The sequence below is a fragment of the Melopsittacus undulatus genome, chromosome 10 (genome assembly GCF_012275295.1).
Source record: "Melopsittacus undulatus isolate bMelUnd1 chromosome 10, bMelUnd1.mat.Z, whole genome shotgun sequence".
Classification (NCBI taxonomy): domain Eukaryota; kingdom Metazoa; phylum Chordata; class Aves; order Psittaciformes; family Psittaculidae; genus Melopsittacus; species Melopsittacus undulatus.
The window spans coordinates 32,134,248-32,150,160 of NC_047536.1; the positions used below are offsets into that span (position 1 = coordinate 32,134,248).

A 15,913-nucleotide genomic window follows, 5' to 3' on the forward strand; every position below is an offset into this window, starting at 1 on the left:
GCTGAGTAGTGACTTGATGTCATATTCACTCTCCCCGATCATCTTTAGCCTGTTGTTTATAATGAAAATCAAGCTATCCATCTCTTCTGACAAGAGGAAGAGTTGCTCCAGGAAGCCCTGGACAGGTCAACTTCTATATTAAGGAACTATTACTTGACAGCTTCCTGGCCATAAATAGCCATTGAGCCAGGCTGGGGATTGGATTTAGAAATAACAAAGCAGGCCATAGAAGTAACTTCATGACCTTGCTCCCCCTTCATGTCCCACCAACCTCCCCTCCTCAGTATGGCCTGGGGTCCCCAGGCTCCTCTGGTGCTTCAGGGCCCCCTTGTATACCCCAAGCAGGGCACATCCCTCCATTGCCCACCTCACCAGGGCAGCTCCAAAAAGCTGTATCAACACCCTGCTGCCAGCTTTTGGAGGTTTGATGTGGGGTTTGCATCACAGATGATGCTTTGCTACCACTTAGGTCCAAGAAATTATGTTCTACTTGGCTTTTATTAAAACAATTCCTAAGGAATCTCTCCCTTGCATGGAAATCCTTGATTCAAAACCTCCCCAAAAGTGGATGCAAACAAATAAACCTCTGATACATCCTTTATATTTCAATCCCTCTAACTTTTAGAGACCTAACTTCTGATTTTCTACTGCTCAGATTTGGCAGGATGAAAACTAATCAGGAAATACAAAAGAAAAAGAGCATTTTGGTATTATTTTATTATTAGGAGGTTTTGACCATTTTTGTCATGTGGTTTGCCTAAAATAATGATCACAAAACTCTTTCTTTGGAGCTGGAAAGGGCAGAGCAGTGTGTTTATTTCACGTGGGACTCATGAGCTCAGTGTTGATACGTCGAACGCTTCAGAAGCTAACACTCTATAGAGATGATCCTTTTTAATACAAAACAGTAAATGTTTAAAACAACCATTGCTGCTTTTTTCCCTCTCTTCCTGTTGTGGCCAGTGAAACATAAGGGAGGCCACACAGTTTACATCTTAATAAAATTAAGTTATTTGGTGCCACGTTATTACAGTCTTTATTGGGAAGTTGAATAAATTGCACACAGAGGAGTCATAGGAGGGAGAAATCACTGCGAATAAACATAGATTCTGGGATGCATTTATTTGCTGGTTTCATCTCAAAGGAGGAAAGGCTTTTCCCCAGGAAAACAGAGGCAGTCCCGGGGCTCCGGCCTTGGAAAGGCAACCCTGGGTTGCTCCAGCTGAGGATGAGACCTTTAGGTAGCCGGTGCCACAGTGGGGCCATCCCAACCCCATCCAGCCAATGTTTTCCATGCGCATCCTCCAAGAGAAACTCGTCCTGCAGCCATGGCTGGGCACCCCGCAGTCCCGAAGCACTGGGGCAGCCCATCCTGCCCATCATCCATCTGCAGGGCCAGCCAAAAACGTTGGTCCTGAGGGTTTCTGCTGGAGCCTGGGGGGTTCTAGGCGAGAGCCAGGGCGCACCAGGAGTCCTGCCGGAGCGGCACACTCAGCCCGGGTTGTGGGGCCATGCTGCTGGGGGAGAAGGTGTAGTCCTCAGGCTCAAACTTGAACTCGCTGTGGCCACTGGCCAGTGCCTCGTCCGACTGGCTCTGCGCCTGCCCGGGAGGGAAGCAGAGAGTCATTAGAGAGCCTGTTATTAGCCAAAGGGTCACTCTCCCCCTTGTTGTAACGTTGTTGTAACGGTGGTAGGACTAGGATGGATTATGAACCACAACAGTTATCCCGGAGGATGGATTATGAACAAGGTGGGTTATCCCTGAAGATAGATTATGAACAGGGTGGGTTATACCTGAGAATGGATTATGAACAGAGTGGTTTATTCCTGAGGATGGATTATGAACAAGGCAAATTATCCCTGATGCTACTGCTTTCCTTAGGAGAAGCCAGGCAGGGAGGATGCTTCATCCCCAGGAAGCACAAAGGTCAAACAGGGAGAAAGCATCCCAGGGCCCATCTGCAGTTAGTTATTGACTAAACACATCCAGTTTGGGGATCTTTAGGCATGTGTATATTTTTTAAGAGCATAGCATAAATCAGATTTATCAGTTTCAGCCCAAAATACGCCTATCTCATATGGTGCAAATGGCTGAGCTTCATCTCCATGCACCAAGGTCCAGCTTGGGGAGGCCTTAGACCCAGCATAAAGATAGTGGTGGGTCACAAAGTTTTGACATGTGGGTTGATTTAGAACCAATTTTAACTCTGCCAAGACAAAAGAGCAACCCACCCCACAGAATTCCTTGGGGCATAAGCACAGCCTTGCAGTCTGGGGTCTCTGACAGCATTACAGCTCTGCGAGCACTGAGCACCTCAGAGCTATAAACTCCAGATAATGTATGCCCAGGGAGCCTTTCCATGAGACCTACAGACATTTCCACCCTGGGCTGATCCCACCAACTCGACAGAGTTGGAACTTCCAGGATTTTATAGCAGGAGATTAGAATTCAATCCTGCTCTGCACCAAAGCTGGTTCATCACTGATTGCCTCTAGCAGCAGGGTTTGGACCTCCCAGTTCCCCACTGCAAAACAGAAGAGCTGATGCGGAGCCAGCAGGCTGGACCCCTTCCTGGTCTGCAATGTCTTGGCTCACACTCCCTGCTTTCTTCAGTCTGAGGCAGTCCATGAGGCTGGTGGCCCCTACTGCAATGAACTAATTGCTTAGACTTATCAAGGCTCCCCAGGTCAATGACTACTGAGGTGTGTGGAGCACCCATCCCAGCAGCCCATGGCCTCTGTACCTTACCTGGGACACTGACACCATGGTTTGTCCGGGATACTGCGAGGATGCGCTGGGCTCTGACTTTAAAGTGACCGTGCTGTCTGAGTTCGTAATGGAAGAAGGGGAGTTAGTGGCCGAAGTCGTAGACCCTGGAAAACAATCAGTTCAGGACAGTGAAGCAGCAGAGGTGCAAATCTGCTCTTAAGAAATCTGTATTTTAACAGCTATCATCACTTCTCATGGCATGACTGCTCTGTTCTCTTTCTCCACCGCATCTCTGTCAGGGTAAGGCTTTGTATTTGGCTGCCAAGATGCTGATGGAGGAAGAGGAGCAGCATCCTTCCGCAGCCTGGCAGTGCTGATCCTGGCACAGGCTAGATGGGCTAATGTTGAATGCATTGTGATACCTTCCTTTTAACTCCTTAATACACCATTCCCAACCCTGGTTTTTCCCATTACTCAATTTAGCCCAGATCTGTGTGAACAAAACACTGCTGGACTGGAGCTGGGTATCCACAGCACAGAGGAACCTTAAGGCAGCAATGAAATTTCCCACCCTGCTTCCTCCTTCCACATGAGGTCTATGCATAAATACAGGCCCTATATCTAAATAAAACCCAGAATGTTATTTTCTCATTATCATAATTTCCTGCAGAAGACGTGCTGAGGTGAATTATGTTCCAAGCCCCCACAATGGATCATAGCAGCACTGTACCTGTTGAGGTTTTGCCTTTGGTAATGTTCTTAGGCTTCCTTTTCCTCGTCTGGATGCTTTCCTTTTTCATGGCCAGAGGTCGTGGTACCTTGACATTCATAAAGTTTAGAATCATTAATATTGTATTTTACTAAGCTCCTTCCCACACATGTTGCTCCCCTATTTATGTCCCATAGCTCATGCAAAGCACCTAAAGTCCTTGTCCTTCACTAAGTTGCTATTTTTCTCTGCAACAGGCCTTGGCTGGAAGATGTATAAGGCTAACAGCTACGGCTTTCCCACAAATTCTGGTTTTTCCTTTATTTCCTATTTTCCTTTTTCTGATTTATTAGTGACCTTTATGACAGAGCCCTATTAAATTATGCTGACAAACTGAGAGCCTACTTGGCTCAAAGGGAACAGTCATGAAATAAAGAGACTTTAACCTTTATGGCAGAAGTTTGAAGAGGCCTGTAGGGAGGGATGGTGGCTCTATGGAGAGATGGAGCCCTGATGAGCTTGCTTTTCTAAAGAATCACAGAATGGCTTGAAGGGACCTTAAAGCTCATCCAGCTCCAACCCCTGCCACAGGCAGGGACACGTTCTACTAGAGCAGCTTGCTCCAAGCCCTCTGTCCAACCTGTCCTTGAGCACTGCCAGGGATGGGGCAGCCACAGCTTCTCTGGGCACCCTGTGCCAGCGCCTCAGCACCCTCACAGGGAACAGCTTCTGCCTTTTTATTATGTTTTGGGGAGTAACTTGATAAACAACCAAATGAAGAGCCACTCAGTGCTGGAAATCTTTCCTCTATGGAGGTACCTCCTGAGAATGTTCCAGTATCCCCATAGCCTTATTCTGGAGAACCTCAGCAGACTGAGCTTTTAACCATTCTAGGAGACAAGACTGGGTTATGGCTCTTCTGGGTCCAGTCTAGAGGCTGGTCCCTCCAGACCTAATATCTTGGTCCTACTATGCAGTGATCCCAGCACCCAAAGGGTCTCTCCCATTTCAGACGTGCTTCTCACCCCATGGAGCTTCATGTACAACCCGCAGGCATTGCAGACGGGCTCCCCTTCGGCGTTCCTTCTCCAGAGGGTGGTATTGGTTGTGTGGCAGTTAGTGCAACATAGGCCAGCACGTCTAGATGAAGACTTAAAAACAAGCAAACACACACATGAATGCACACATAGGAATGATTAATTGGGAAGTTTCTTTTCATATAAACCCTACAATTACACCATTTTCCTGGAAAATGTGAAGCACACGCGATAGGGAAATGCAGATCAAAGAAATTACATTCAAATGAGATCACTCCAATTTGCAAGGTCTTTTTTTTCCTATTGAGCTAGGTAAACCTGGCAAATATCCTTGCAACTCTTACTATAAACTTCCAACAAATCTGCTGGAAGTGTTCAGGACTCCGAGCACAGAGAACTTTCCTCCAGGAAATCCACTCAGGTGGGGAAAGAGAAGGAAAATGCCAAGAAGGCTTTAAGTGCATGAAGAAAACTACTCATGTTTTAAGTGAACTCTTCTTGTTTTCTGCACTCGGAACTACTGCTAAAGTGTGCAATATCCCAATTAATCTCTGGTTTAGGACACCCGGAATCAATTCGCTGCACTGAGCAGAACCAAACTGAAGTGGCCCATGTTGGTACCAGGGAGGTTATTCTTTGCACGTCTCACAGATAATCTGTTCCTTTACATGCTGCAAACACCCTTACCGTGCAACCATTATTACCTATTTTGTGAGCGCAGTGATTGCTGGCTCTGAATGTTAATGCTTCAAAAGGGAGAAGGAAAGTATTCTGGCCGAAGCAGCAAACTCCTTTCTGACAACCATGCTCCACGCCACTGGAAAATTCACAAGTGCCTATACAGATGTGTCAGCTCAATAGGCATTTCATCTGAACGACTCTTAACACTAGGTATTGAAACTAATCTAATAAAAGACTTCACTAACTATAAGGTACCAGTGACATGAGTGGTGTCACAGCCTCCCCACTCTCAGGTGTTTGAACATGTTCTTCAGCCTTGAGGAAAATCACTTTGATTCCACTCGAAGGCAGACGAGAGGTGATGCAGGCAATAAAGAACTCCCTGTTTGTTTATTCTTCCATTATTGCTCGACATCAGGACCGAGCAATAGAACGAATGAGGTGGGAAGAGGGGGAATAAAACCGAAATGTTTTTACAAGGTTAGCAGCCAAATAAAGATCAGCTTTGAGGTTCGAGAGACACAACTGACGTGCCCAAGCTTTGATTCGCCCTGCAGAGGTCTCAGCAGCTGTTTGCTAATAATGATAGTGCTTTGGGAATTATTTAGCCTTCAAGAAATAACCAAACAAGAATTACAAGACACCGAGGTGTGAGCTGACAAGCCTGGCACAGAGGAGGGGAGAGCGATCCTTGTGCCTAGTATAGGACATGGTGTCACAACCATGTTCCTTTAAGCCTTTCAGCTGCCAGAGCTGTGTCCTTCATCCCTGCAATTAGGAAGGACCTCAGCTCCTATGGAGCAGAGAGAGATGCAAAGCACCTGAGGGGTGCAAGAGCTCTGAGGTCCAGCTCCTGCCATGGATGTGGAGGGGAACATGGAGGCACTCAGCCCTGGGGTAATTGTGCCCGGTGTGGGCTGGTGAGGTCTGTCATCACCTGCGGATGCAGGAAGGCCAACTAAAGCCCTTTGGAAAGACCCAGGATTTCTAGGTCACTGCAGGCTCCTGAAAAGGAGGGGCACACTGTTCCTGTTTCAAACAACACCTTGTCCATGGCTTGCACATGAGGTGGTAACAAGTGAAATGCACCGAGAAACTTTGGCTAGAGAAGGTACTACCTAGAATGAAGTGCTGCTTCCATTCTCCCCTACAATAAATCCTTTCTGCTGAAAAGCCATAGTGCTCTGAACCCAGACACAGAGTGGAGCAGAAGGGATGCTGTGCAGGGGATGTTGTCTTTATCTCAAAATAAGCAAGAAATCAACTGGAAAAGACATTGCCATTGCTCGCCCTCTGCCACGCACAAGCAGGCTGAGCAGCACCGAGCTGCAGGCCATCATTCCTGCAGCATTATCTGGGCTACGTTGTGTTCTCCACAGCTTTCAGTGGGACTTTGCTTTGTGAAAACAGAACTCGGAATAACTCCTAGTGCAGCATCTACTACAGAACAAAGGTCATTCCCTAAAGAATGAAAGTGACCATTTCCCCTTCCCGAGCCTGTGAAAGAGCCAATTTCACCATTCCTAGAGCAACAGTGACACTGCTTTGTTCCCATCCAGAACTGTGAGCATGGAACACATTCCCCACCATGGAAATAATCCAGGGGAAGAAACAACACAAGCCAGGGAGGTGCAGGTTGCTCCCTTTGCAGGGTATGGCTGGCACACACGTCCATCATCAATGGATTCCCCTTCTTCCGATGGGGCAGAACTTGCAACACAACAATTCAGATCCTTGGGAAAATCCAAGATTTCGAAACGTTTTGTTCCAAAGTGACGATGGAAAATCAAACTTGCAGCCCCTTTTCTAATCCATGCAACAAAATCCCCGCAAGCATTTAAATCTTACTGAGAGGTTTCCCCTGGATAAGAATCATCTCTTCCCTTTGGGTTTTATCATTATTACACTGATTGTAAAAATAATACTAAAATAATACTAAAATAATAACAAAAAAGGTTGGAAGGGCTTTGATAATTCACGGCAAGATTTGCTGATCCCTTGGGAAACAGCTTGAATCCTGCAAAGCTGCATTCTCCACCAGAAAACTCTACTGAATAGAAGCGAAACCTCTCCAATTCCTTGGGGGAAAACTGTTTTAAAAACCCTGGAAATTCACCCAGCACCACATTTGGATGTTAAATCCATCTGAACAGTCTGAAATGTGGAGTTGGATTTAAATCAGTTTGCCCTTATCTCTCTGTGCAGGGATCGTATCTGTGCTGAAGAAATGCACAGCGTAACTCAGATCTACAGCACAGCAATGACCAGAGCCCACTGCCGGGGGCAGATTTAACTTCATTACATTAAAGAAAACCAGGAGAGTTTGGTGAGAGAGACGAATCCTGTTGGATAATGCTAAATATTACACAGAAATGCCTGGATTTGGATTTGAAGAACAAAATAGGACGATTTTCTATAGAGCCACTGCTCCTTTTGTTTTGCAAATCCAGAGCCAAATTTCTAGGATCGGAATCAGAATCAAACATCTTGCTCAATCCCAAGGTTTTTGTCCTCGTTTTCTTACATAGAAACCCACCAACTGTCAGGTTGCTGCTAATACTTTGGTTTGCAATGTACAAAACCAACCTCAGGAATACACCCCGAGCGAAAGCCAAAGGAGCTCCCAGCTATTCCCCAGCACGGCTCCAACAAGCATCCTGTTTGTGATGATGGCTTCTGATGACAGGCTCCGAAACCAAAACTGTTACCACCAAATTTAAACATCCCAAAGTGACTCTATGTACAAAAAAAGGAGGTGCCTTTCCTCTCTCACAATGGGATCCCAATTGGAGGAAGCTCAATATCAGATTGAGGAGAGGGGGAATTAAGGCTTTAACCTGCAGGGAAACTGGGAGCTACCAAAGCCTGAATTTCTGCCTTAGGCAGCTGGGTGAGGGCAGCAGGGACCTGAGCCCCATTCTGTGAACAGCCACCAACATGCCGTGGTGAGCTCAGGATCAGCCCTGTCTGCTGTTCACTACCCTGCCCTAGACCATGGGTGTCTGCATGAAGAACTAGGAAATTATTACTCTTACTATTATTATTATTATTAAATAAAAAGCAACATGCCCACTGTGGGATCAAAGCTGGGGGAAGCCTATAGAACCCCAAGCCACATTTGTGCCACAATGCTGATGGCATTTTGTTCAACCAAGGGTCAAACAGACCTTAACACCAGTACAGAAACCCCGATACCTCCTGCACCCTCTGGATGAAACCGGGAACCCCTGCAGAGTTTCCCCCTCTTACCAGTCTCTTCTGTGGCTTGAGTGGCCGATTGATGCCGTTCATCTTGTGGTAGAGGCCGCAGGCGTTACACAGGTAGTGCCCGGTGCCGTCCTTCCTCCAGAGCGGCGTGGACATGGCCCCGCAGTTCACGCACTCCCGACCGTCACCAGGGAATTCCTCCAGGTACTCTGGAAAGGACACCCAAGGTGAGCAGGTCAGGAGCAGTCCCCACCAGACACGGTCACTGTTTGCCCATGGGGACCCCGCGGGTGAGGATCCCAAATGCTCTGTGTCCCATTGCCCTTCTGCAAGTGAAAACCCCTGCCAGGGGGGTGAGTTTATCTCCACCCTCCAAGCTTTGCACTAAACCCCTTTATTCCCCCCACATCTTGCAGTGTTTTCCTCCAAGACAGCATATTCCCCCATGCCAATCCCAAAGGTTTGAATGCGGCTGAGGTCTCCTTGCGATGGGAAGGGGCAGGGAGCCTATCCGTGGTGCTATCCCCGAACAGAGCTGCGAAAATAAATTGGAGGGGGAGCAAAACAGGGCGATTTTCCTGACTTCCATGAAGGCGCATTGGTCACTGGGGACGGCTGGGCTGGGAAGGGCTCGGGACTGCCCAGGCAGCAACGAGGGGTTACGGCTCGGCTCCCTTCGGGAGAGCATCCCCGGCCGCCGCCGCCTCCTGAGACCGGGGTTCTTCCCGACTTTCCTTCCCAAAAGCCTCGGGAAGATGACGAGAAGCTGCCCGCTCCGAACACCGGCCCCGGGGCGGCTCTGCGCCGAAGGCGGCTCCTCGGTAAACGGGAGCAAACCCGAGGGATCCCTTGATTGCGAGTCGGTCTCTTCCGTCCTGCTGCTTTTAGCTCTTTTTTAAATATAGAAAAAAATAGAACTAATAATATTATTACATTCAAAAATATCTGCCTCTGCCTGAAACGTTATTTACTTCCAAAGAAAAATACTCTTATTTTTTGTTTAATCTTCGATTGTATTAATGATGATCCAAAGAAAGAAAAACGAAAATGAAGAAAAATTAAAGGTGGGAAAATTGAAAATAAAAATTAAAAATTAAAAAATAATTAAAAAGTTGTAATAATTCATTAAATAAATAATGATAAAAAATAGTTTACGCTACTTAGGAGCCGTTTACACTATTCAAGAGCAAAAACAAACGGCGGGGAGGACGGCGGCCACTATTCCGGCTCCCAAACCACCAAATCCAAAGCACACAAGGGATTTCTGCGCCATCACCTCCCTCGGCAGGCCCGGAGCGATCCCTTCCCGCACAGCTCAACGGATTTTCCCAAACAAAGAGAAAAATCCTGGAAAGGAACAGCTCTCAAACACCTCCAGCGTTGGGATGAGGGGGGGAAGCGGAGCCGGGGAGGCAGCTGGGGGGGGGTGGTGGTGGGAGGGCTCATTCCCTGGTTTAACTTTGTTCTTGGGGTAAAGATAAGAGAATTCGGTTCACCGCAGGCACGATGATAACGCGGCTGAGATTTTGAAGTGGCTTTTAAAGGTCTTTGCAAACCACCGCCGGACGAGGATGTTTAACCCCCCCACCGGGGTTATAAACCCTGCGCAAGGAGAGTCCTTTTAAATCAAGCCCCCAGACTTTATTTGCCCGGGGGGTTGGTTTAAAAGGGCTCTCCGGTGTGGATGCAAACGAATTGCAGGCAGGTTTATTGTTCAAAGCCTGAGCGCGTTTCAGTGTCCCCGCAAAGGCCGCCGAGCGCTGCAGCTGCGGACCCGGCTTGGTGAGGGTGAATTAGGAGACCGAGAGTCTGTCCAAATATAAACTAATTTACCACAATAAATTACTTAAAAGGGAGGGAGCTATAAATCTGCCCCGCTAATTTAAACACAAGGGTAAGTATAGAAGCCCAGGCACAAAGTCGATATTGTGGGAAGGAGATATCAGGGGTGGGGTGGGGGGTGTTGAACGGCCTCTGTTCCTCTGTCCTGAAGGGGAATTGCTCTCCTTTGAAACGCGGTCTTTGCCCTTCGTGTCACACAAACACCCCACCTCTGTCCAAGCTCAGCCACACGCATCCCGTGCCCGGACCATCTCTCCATCCCTGGATAAAGCCAGCCCCTCCTTTCCCGTCGGGATGTCAACGGGGCAGCGCACCCCCCGGTCTGGCCACCAATACGCCATGGGGATGGGGATAGGGATGGCTCCGACCCGGCGCTGAAAGCCGGGAAAAGACACGGCGCCCCGAGGCCTCGGTGAGGGGCGACGGCAACCTACCAAAAGTGGACCTGCGGCCGGGTAAAGCCGCCTGCCTCGTCTGCAGGCTGTGCAGCACGCTGCTCTCAAAGTGTCCGGCCGTCCAGGAAGGCGGTATCTCGGGGGTCACGTAGGCGGGGTAGGGGCTGGAGTAGGACCCGTTAACGGAGCGCACCAAGGCGTTGCCGTACTGCTCCCGGCCCCCGCCGCCCAGCAGCAGGGGCCCCTGGTAGGCGCCGTCGCGGCCCGGGGGGCTGCTGCCCGGTGGGCTGTGCGTGTAGGAGAAACCCGACGGCGGGTGAGGGCTGCCGGCGTTGAAAGCGGCGGCTTCGCCGCTGCTCTGGCCCCAGCCCGCGGGGTTGCCGAGGTGGCTCTGGTGCGGCTCGCAGCCTTGCAGGTAGGGCAGCGTCTGGAGGACGGAGGGCACCCGGGTGGTGGGCACGTAGACGGGCGAGCCGGCCGACGAGTGGAGGAAGTTGCTGGAGTCGTGGGAATAAGCCGACTGGCCATGGTTGGGGGCGAGAGCCAGACCCTGATACATGTTCCGTCCTCGGCGGCGACGGCGGCTGCTCAAGGCCCGGCCGGCTGCGCCCCGGCGTTGCCTCGGGGCTCAATCAGAGGAACCTGGAAAGAGGAAAAGCTGAGGGTGAGACCCCGCAAGAGCCCGGGACACCCAGTGCGGGTCCTCCCCTCCCGCGGGTGCTTCCCATGGCGAAAGCGCCTCTTCCCTGCCTCAAGAGCAGGCTGTGATTTGTAGTTATTACTATTATTGTTATTGTTATCATTTTCCCTTTAAACTCTCCTCTGCTCAGCTCGTTCCCCGGACGGAACTCGCAGCACAGGGCCGAGAGCAGCGGCCGAGCCACGGCGAGAAATAACCCATGCAAACGGGCCGCAGCCCTGCGGCTCCTTCCCACCGCCCGCCCGAGCACTTCCAACGGGTGGAAAGAACACCCCAAACCCCATATTTTTAGTGTATTTTATCCTTAAGTATTTCCTTTCCTGTTATTTTTCCCAGCCCCGGGCCTGAAGCGCTCTCGGGGCCTTGCTAACGTGAGGCGGCCGGACCGGTTGAGAGCAGGGTACCGGCAGCTCCAGGCCTGGGAACATCCCCCGTGTGTCCCTCATCCACCACCGCTGCCGCTTTCTTGTTATAAAGCGCAATAACGCTGGGGCAGGGCGGAGGGCTCCAGCCGTGCAGCACCGCAAGAGGATCCCCCCCCGGCACCCCCTCCGGTACTCACATAGCAACGGGCCGGGAGCGGAGCCGGGCATGGCCGGGTGGGCATGAAGCTGCGCTCAGACCGTGCAGGGAAATCCCAGGAAAGTGAAAATAACAGCGATAATAACGGCGATAGAATAAAGGTTACGGGGGAGGGAGGAGAACTCCCTAGCCAAGCAGGAGCCCCCGGCACAGGGGGGCTGCTCTCCCCCGGGCCCTCCCCTCCACTGCCGTCGTCTCCGTCTCCCGTGGGTGCGTCCCTGACTGCTCCCGTCGGGAAAGTGGCGGCGGCGGCCCCGGCGGCGGCTCTTTACGGAGGGCCCCGGTACGGCCCGACCCACGTGACGGCCGGAGGGATAACCCCGGTCCCGGCCAGGATTGGGCGCCTCCCGGCAGGAGAGGAGCAGGATGGGATGGGATAAGTCAAGTCCCGTCGGCTCCCGCTCCCGGTGGGGGGGGGGGGATGTTCCCGACGGCTCCCCCTTGGCCGTGGGGTCAGGATGAGACCCCCGAGGGTGCCCCGCACCCCCGAGTACCCCCCCTCGGAAGGCCGGAGGTGTCCGCCCTCCCCCTGAGGAGGGATGAGGGTGCCTCCCTTCTTTGCGTTTCTGGGGGTCACTCCGACACCCCTTCGGGAGGCGATGCCCCCCCGGGCTGCCCGGTAGAACCCGTCCAACACCCTCCGGCGGGGGGTCACGAAGCAGAGGACGTGGCCGGGCGGTTTTCTGCTCCGAGCCATTGCTCCGGCTCCGCTTTGCACAACCAAGGAAGTGGGGGTCTCCAGCCTGTCCCACAGCCCGTCCTGCCTTCATCAAGCCACTCACGGCCCCACTGAGGCTGGGGCGACGCCTCAAAGAGCAGCGCTGCAGCCCCTCACCGTCCCGTCAGGGCTGTCCCGTTCGGTGTTCCCCGCTGGGAGGGGGCCAGCAGCAGCACCGCTGTCGAGCGGCTCCGGCCTTGCGGAGGGGGTACAAATCCTTTCCGTGCTTTGCCCGGTAGGTGCGACATCGGGAATGGGCGACAGGAGGGAAGCAGCACCGGGAGGCTGAGTAACCCGACCGATAGAACTCTCCTCCGGTACCGGGGTCCCGACCGGCCGCCGGAGGGAGGAAATAATTTCATCACTATCGGGTTTTGCGAGGGGATTTCTGCTCCTTTTCCTCACGGAACCGGTTTTCTCCTCCTCGGAGAAAGGGATTAAAAAACCCTTCAGCGAGTGTCACCGTCCACGGGCGGACGGGGATTTGCCGTCGGGATCAGGCCCCAGGAGCCCTCCCGTAGCCCGGAGGTGCAGTCCAGTCCCGGCGCCCCGGGGAGCCCATCCAGCCGCGGCTCCGCAGGGACCAGCGCTTCGGGAAGGGTGGGAAATTTCGGCTCCAAAATAAACTGGTGCAGGAATGCCAGCTATTTCCCTCAGAATCATGCAACGCAACTGGCTGGAGATGGATTTATTTGCTAGCGAAAGAGGCTGGGTTACGGCTCGCAGGGTATCCCTGTGCCCGCCGAGCAGAAGGGGGGAAAAAACCCAAACCCAGAAAAAGAAAAACTTAAAATAAAAAAGTTAAATAACAATAATAATAATTAAAAAAAAACCCTAAACAACCAAAAACCAAAACCCACAAAAAATTAAAAAGGGAAAGAAAAAAAAAAGGAGCGGGAAGGTAGAAAAAGAAAAGGGGGAAAATAAAGGGAAAAGCGATGTACAAAAAGAAAATAACAGCCTGGGAAGGCTCCTGCTCAGCGAGGTTTCCGTCCCCACGGAAAACCAGCCCCAACCCTTCTGTTGGCTGTGGCAGAGCCACGGCCGGAGCTTCCTTCGTTTCGTTTCGGTTGTTAAAAGCGGGGTGAAGCCGTGGGCCCGTAGGGGTTTGGCAATTTCGAGATATTCTTTAACTGTGATTTATTGTATTTTTTACTATTTAAACGCTTGGAACTGCCCGTTCCGATCGTTCCTGGCGTTCAAATAAATGTGAAAACGTTGAAAGAAACGATGCGCTGCTGAAATCCGAAGGGATTTACCCCGAGAGCCCGTTCATGCCTAAGGAAACCGCCGTGCGCTAAAACCTGCCCGTGGCCGTGCTGCGTGTCCGTGTCCAGACACATCCAATTGGTTTATATCCTTTTTGTTTTCACCATGTTTTCAACCCACTTTCTTCCCTCGGTGGCATTAACTCAGCTACCGGCAATGCGGCGGCTGCACAGCTCTCGCCCCACTGGGCAGCGCAGCCCCGAGGCCCCGGGGAGGGGCGTCGGGTTCCGCGGACGAGGAGCAGCGCTGCGGGCAGGTGCTCTGGCAACGCGGGATCCCCGCACCAGCGGCTGCAGTCACCGTGGGACTGGTCCCGCACCCAGGGTCCCGAGCCACACAACGGTGAGGCCACTGGATGCGGAGCCGCCGACGTGCTTCGGTTTGGGGGTTTATAGATGTTTGGGGTGCGCTCGGTGACCGGGGACCAAGCGGAGGGTGCGGGGTCCTTCCTTTGAGGAAGGCCCGGAGTGGGAGATGCTTCAGATGAAGGAAGGAAGGTATCGGAGTGGCACCGGAGCCAGCGGCGATGCCCCGGCCGCAGTCTCCGCACTGTGCCTCGGGAAGACCCGCAGGGGTGCGGGCACGGAACCGCGGGGTCTCCCCAAGCGCTCCCTGCCCCACCGACGGCACCCTCGGAGCGTCACAGGGGCACAGCCGGACACCTCTGCTCGGGAGCCAGCTCACGGCGAGGCTCAGACGGACACAAACTCCCTAACACAAGCATCGGGGCAGGTGAGCCCCGGATCCCACGGAGGACACCGCAGAATCTCCCTTCCAGCCCCATCCGGAGCAGGGGAAGGCGGGGAGGCCTCCGGGGAGAGCTCGGTGTCACCCCGACGGGAGCTTTGCTGCCGCTGCTCATCCCTTGCCTGCTCACGGTTCATTAGACGGGCCGGCTCGGACCTGGCTCTGCTCTTCTAAAGGGATAAGGCCACTGTTTTGCGGGGGTTAGGAAGGGGTCCCTGTTCCCCGCTCCCCCCGTCCGGGCAGAGCTTGGCTCCGGCGGGTCCCAGCGGGCTCGGTGCTGCTCGGCAGGGAGCCCTGACCCTCCAGGTGAGGCTCCCCGGGCAGCACAGACTGCCCGGCGCCCCGGCCCCGCGGCCCTAATCCCGCACCGGCTGATTTGTGAGCCCTGCACTGGGGTGAACGCGTGGGAGCTTCCAGAGCGGTCCCTGAGGGGGCTTGTACAAACCCCCCCCCATTGAAAACCAAGGGGGAAAATGAAAACGAAAGTGGGGAGAGGAGGGCAGGATCATACCCGCTCTGCTGCACCGGGCGCACCCCGAAACAGGAGGTCGGCTTTCCCGTCTGCTCATCGGGAGGTGGCAATTACTGAATTACAGCCCCTTGCCTCCCTCTGCCTCACACGGGCTGGAGCATCCTCCCCATCCCAGGGGCTCTGGGGCGGCTCGCAGCCTGTTGCCCTCCGGGGTTGCGGAGAAAGCAAGCTCCGACGTTAGAGACCTTTATCCCCGGTTCTCCAACGAAGGATGAGCTGCCTGGGGGTACAGCAACACCCCAGGGGATGCTTCCTCCTGCCTGGTGGGCTGTGAATGTTGGGGATGGATAGGTGGGAACCAGCAGGGTCTGCATCACCTGGTCTGCACCACCCGGTCTGCATCTGTGGTCCCCATTGTCCTGTCCTCATCTATGGTCCCCATGCCCTTGTCCGCATCCCTCCATCCTCCCCCCTCTCCCTTCCTACCCAGTGTCCGAGGGATGAGCTGGCCCCTGTCCTGGGAATGAGCTCTGGTTCCTCCTGTGTGCCTGATCAGGCTGAAGCTTGAGAAGAGAGGGGCGATGGCCACAGCCAAGGGTGGTGGAGGCCCCACTGGCCAGGGGCTGTGGGCAAGGACTGAGCTGCCCCAGGCCAGCAGGGGTTTGTGCTGGAGGAGTGAGTGGATGCCAGAGGGCTGTGTTTCAAAAGGGTTAAATAAACAGCATGCTCTGCCAGAAAATATTTATCTCCTGTTATATGTATGTGGCAGTGGCTCTCAGGAAAAGGGGGGGTCTGTGTGTAAGGACTTAAACCCTTACCCCCTCTTAGCCTGTTTTTGTCCTTA

The 15,913-nt window shown here is 52.7% G+C and overlaps 1 protein-coding gene across 1 annotated transcript; it reads right to left on the reverse strand.

Annotated features, from left to right (window-relative positions):
* Positions 1-1,411: 1,411 nt before the first annotated feature.
* Positions 1,412-11,140, reverse strand: GATA5 (GATA binding protein 5). Its single transcript, XM_005146780.2, has 6 exons — positions 10,621-11,140; positions 8,387-8,553; positions 4,445-4,570; positions 3,441-3,528; positions 2,750-2,874; positions 1,412-1,600 (listed from the first exon to the last, which is right to left on the reverse strand). Exons 1-6 carry the CDS (start codon positions 11,138-11,140, stop codon positions 1,445-1,447), a joined length of 1,182 nt encoding a protein of 393 aa, XP_005146837.1. The 3' UTR covers positions 1,412-1,444.
* Positions 11,141-15,913: the final 4,773 nt, after the last annotated feature.

Bases quoted from the DNA above. Each gene is read 5' to 3' on its own strand.
- GATA5 (XM_005146780.2), bottom strand. From the start codon at position 11,140: ATGTATCAGGGTCTGGCTCTCGCCCCCAACCATGGCCAGTCGGCTTAT. The intron at 8,554-10,620 runs GTAGGTTGCCGT...TGTCCTTTCCAG, and splicing joins CGGCCGCAGGTCCACTTTTG to AGTACCTGGAGGAATTCCCT. The intron at 4,571-8,386 runs GTAAGAGGGGGA...CTTGTTTTTAAG, and splicing joins TCAAGCCACAGAAGAGACTG to TCTTCATCTAGACGTGCTGG.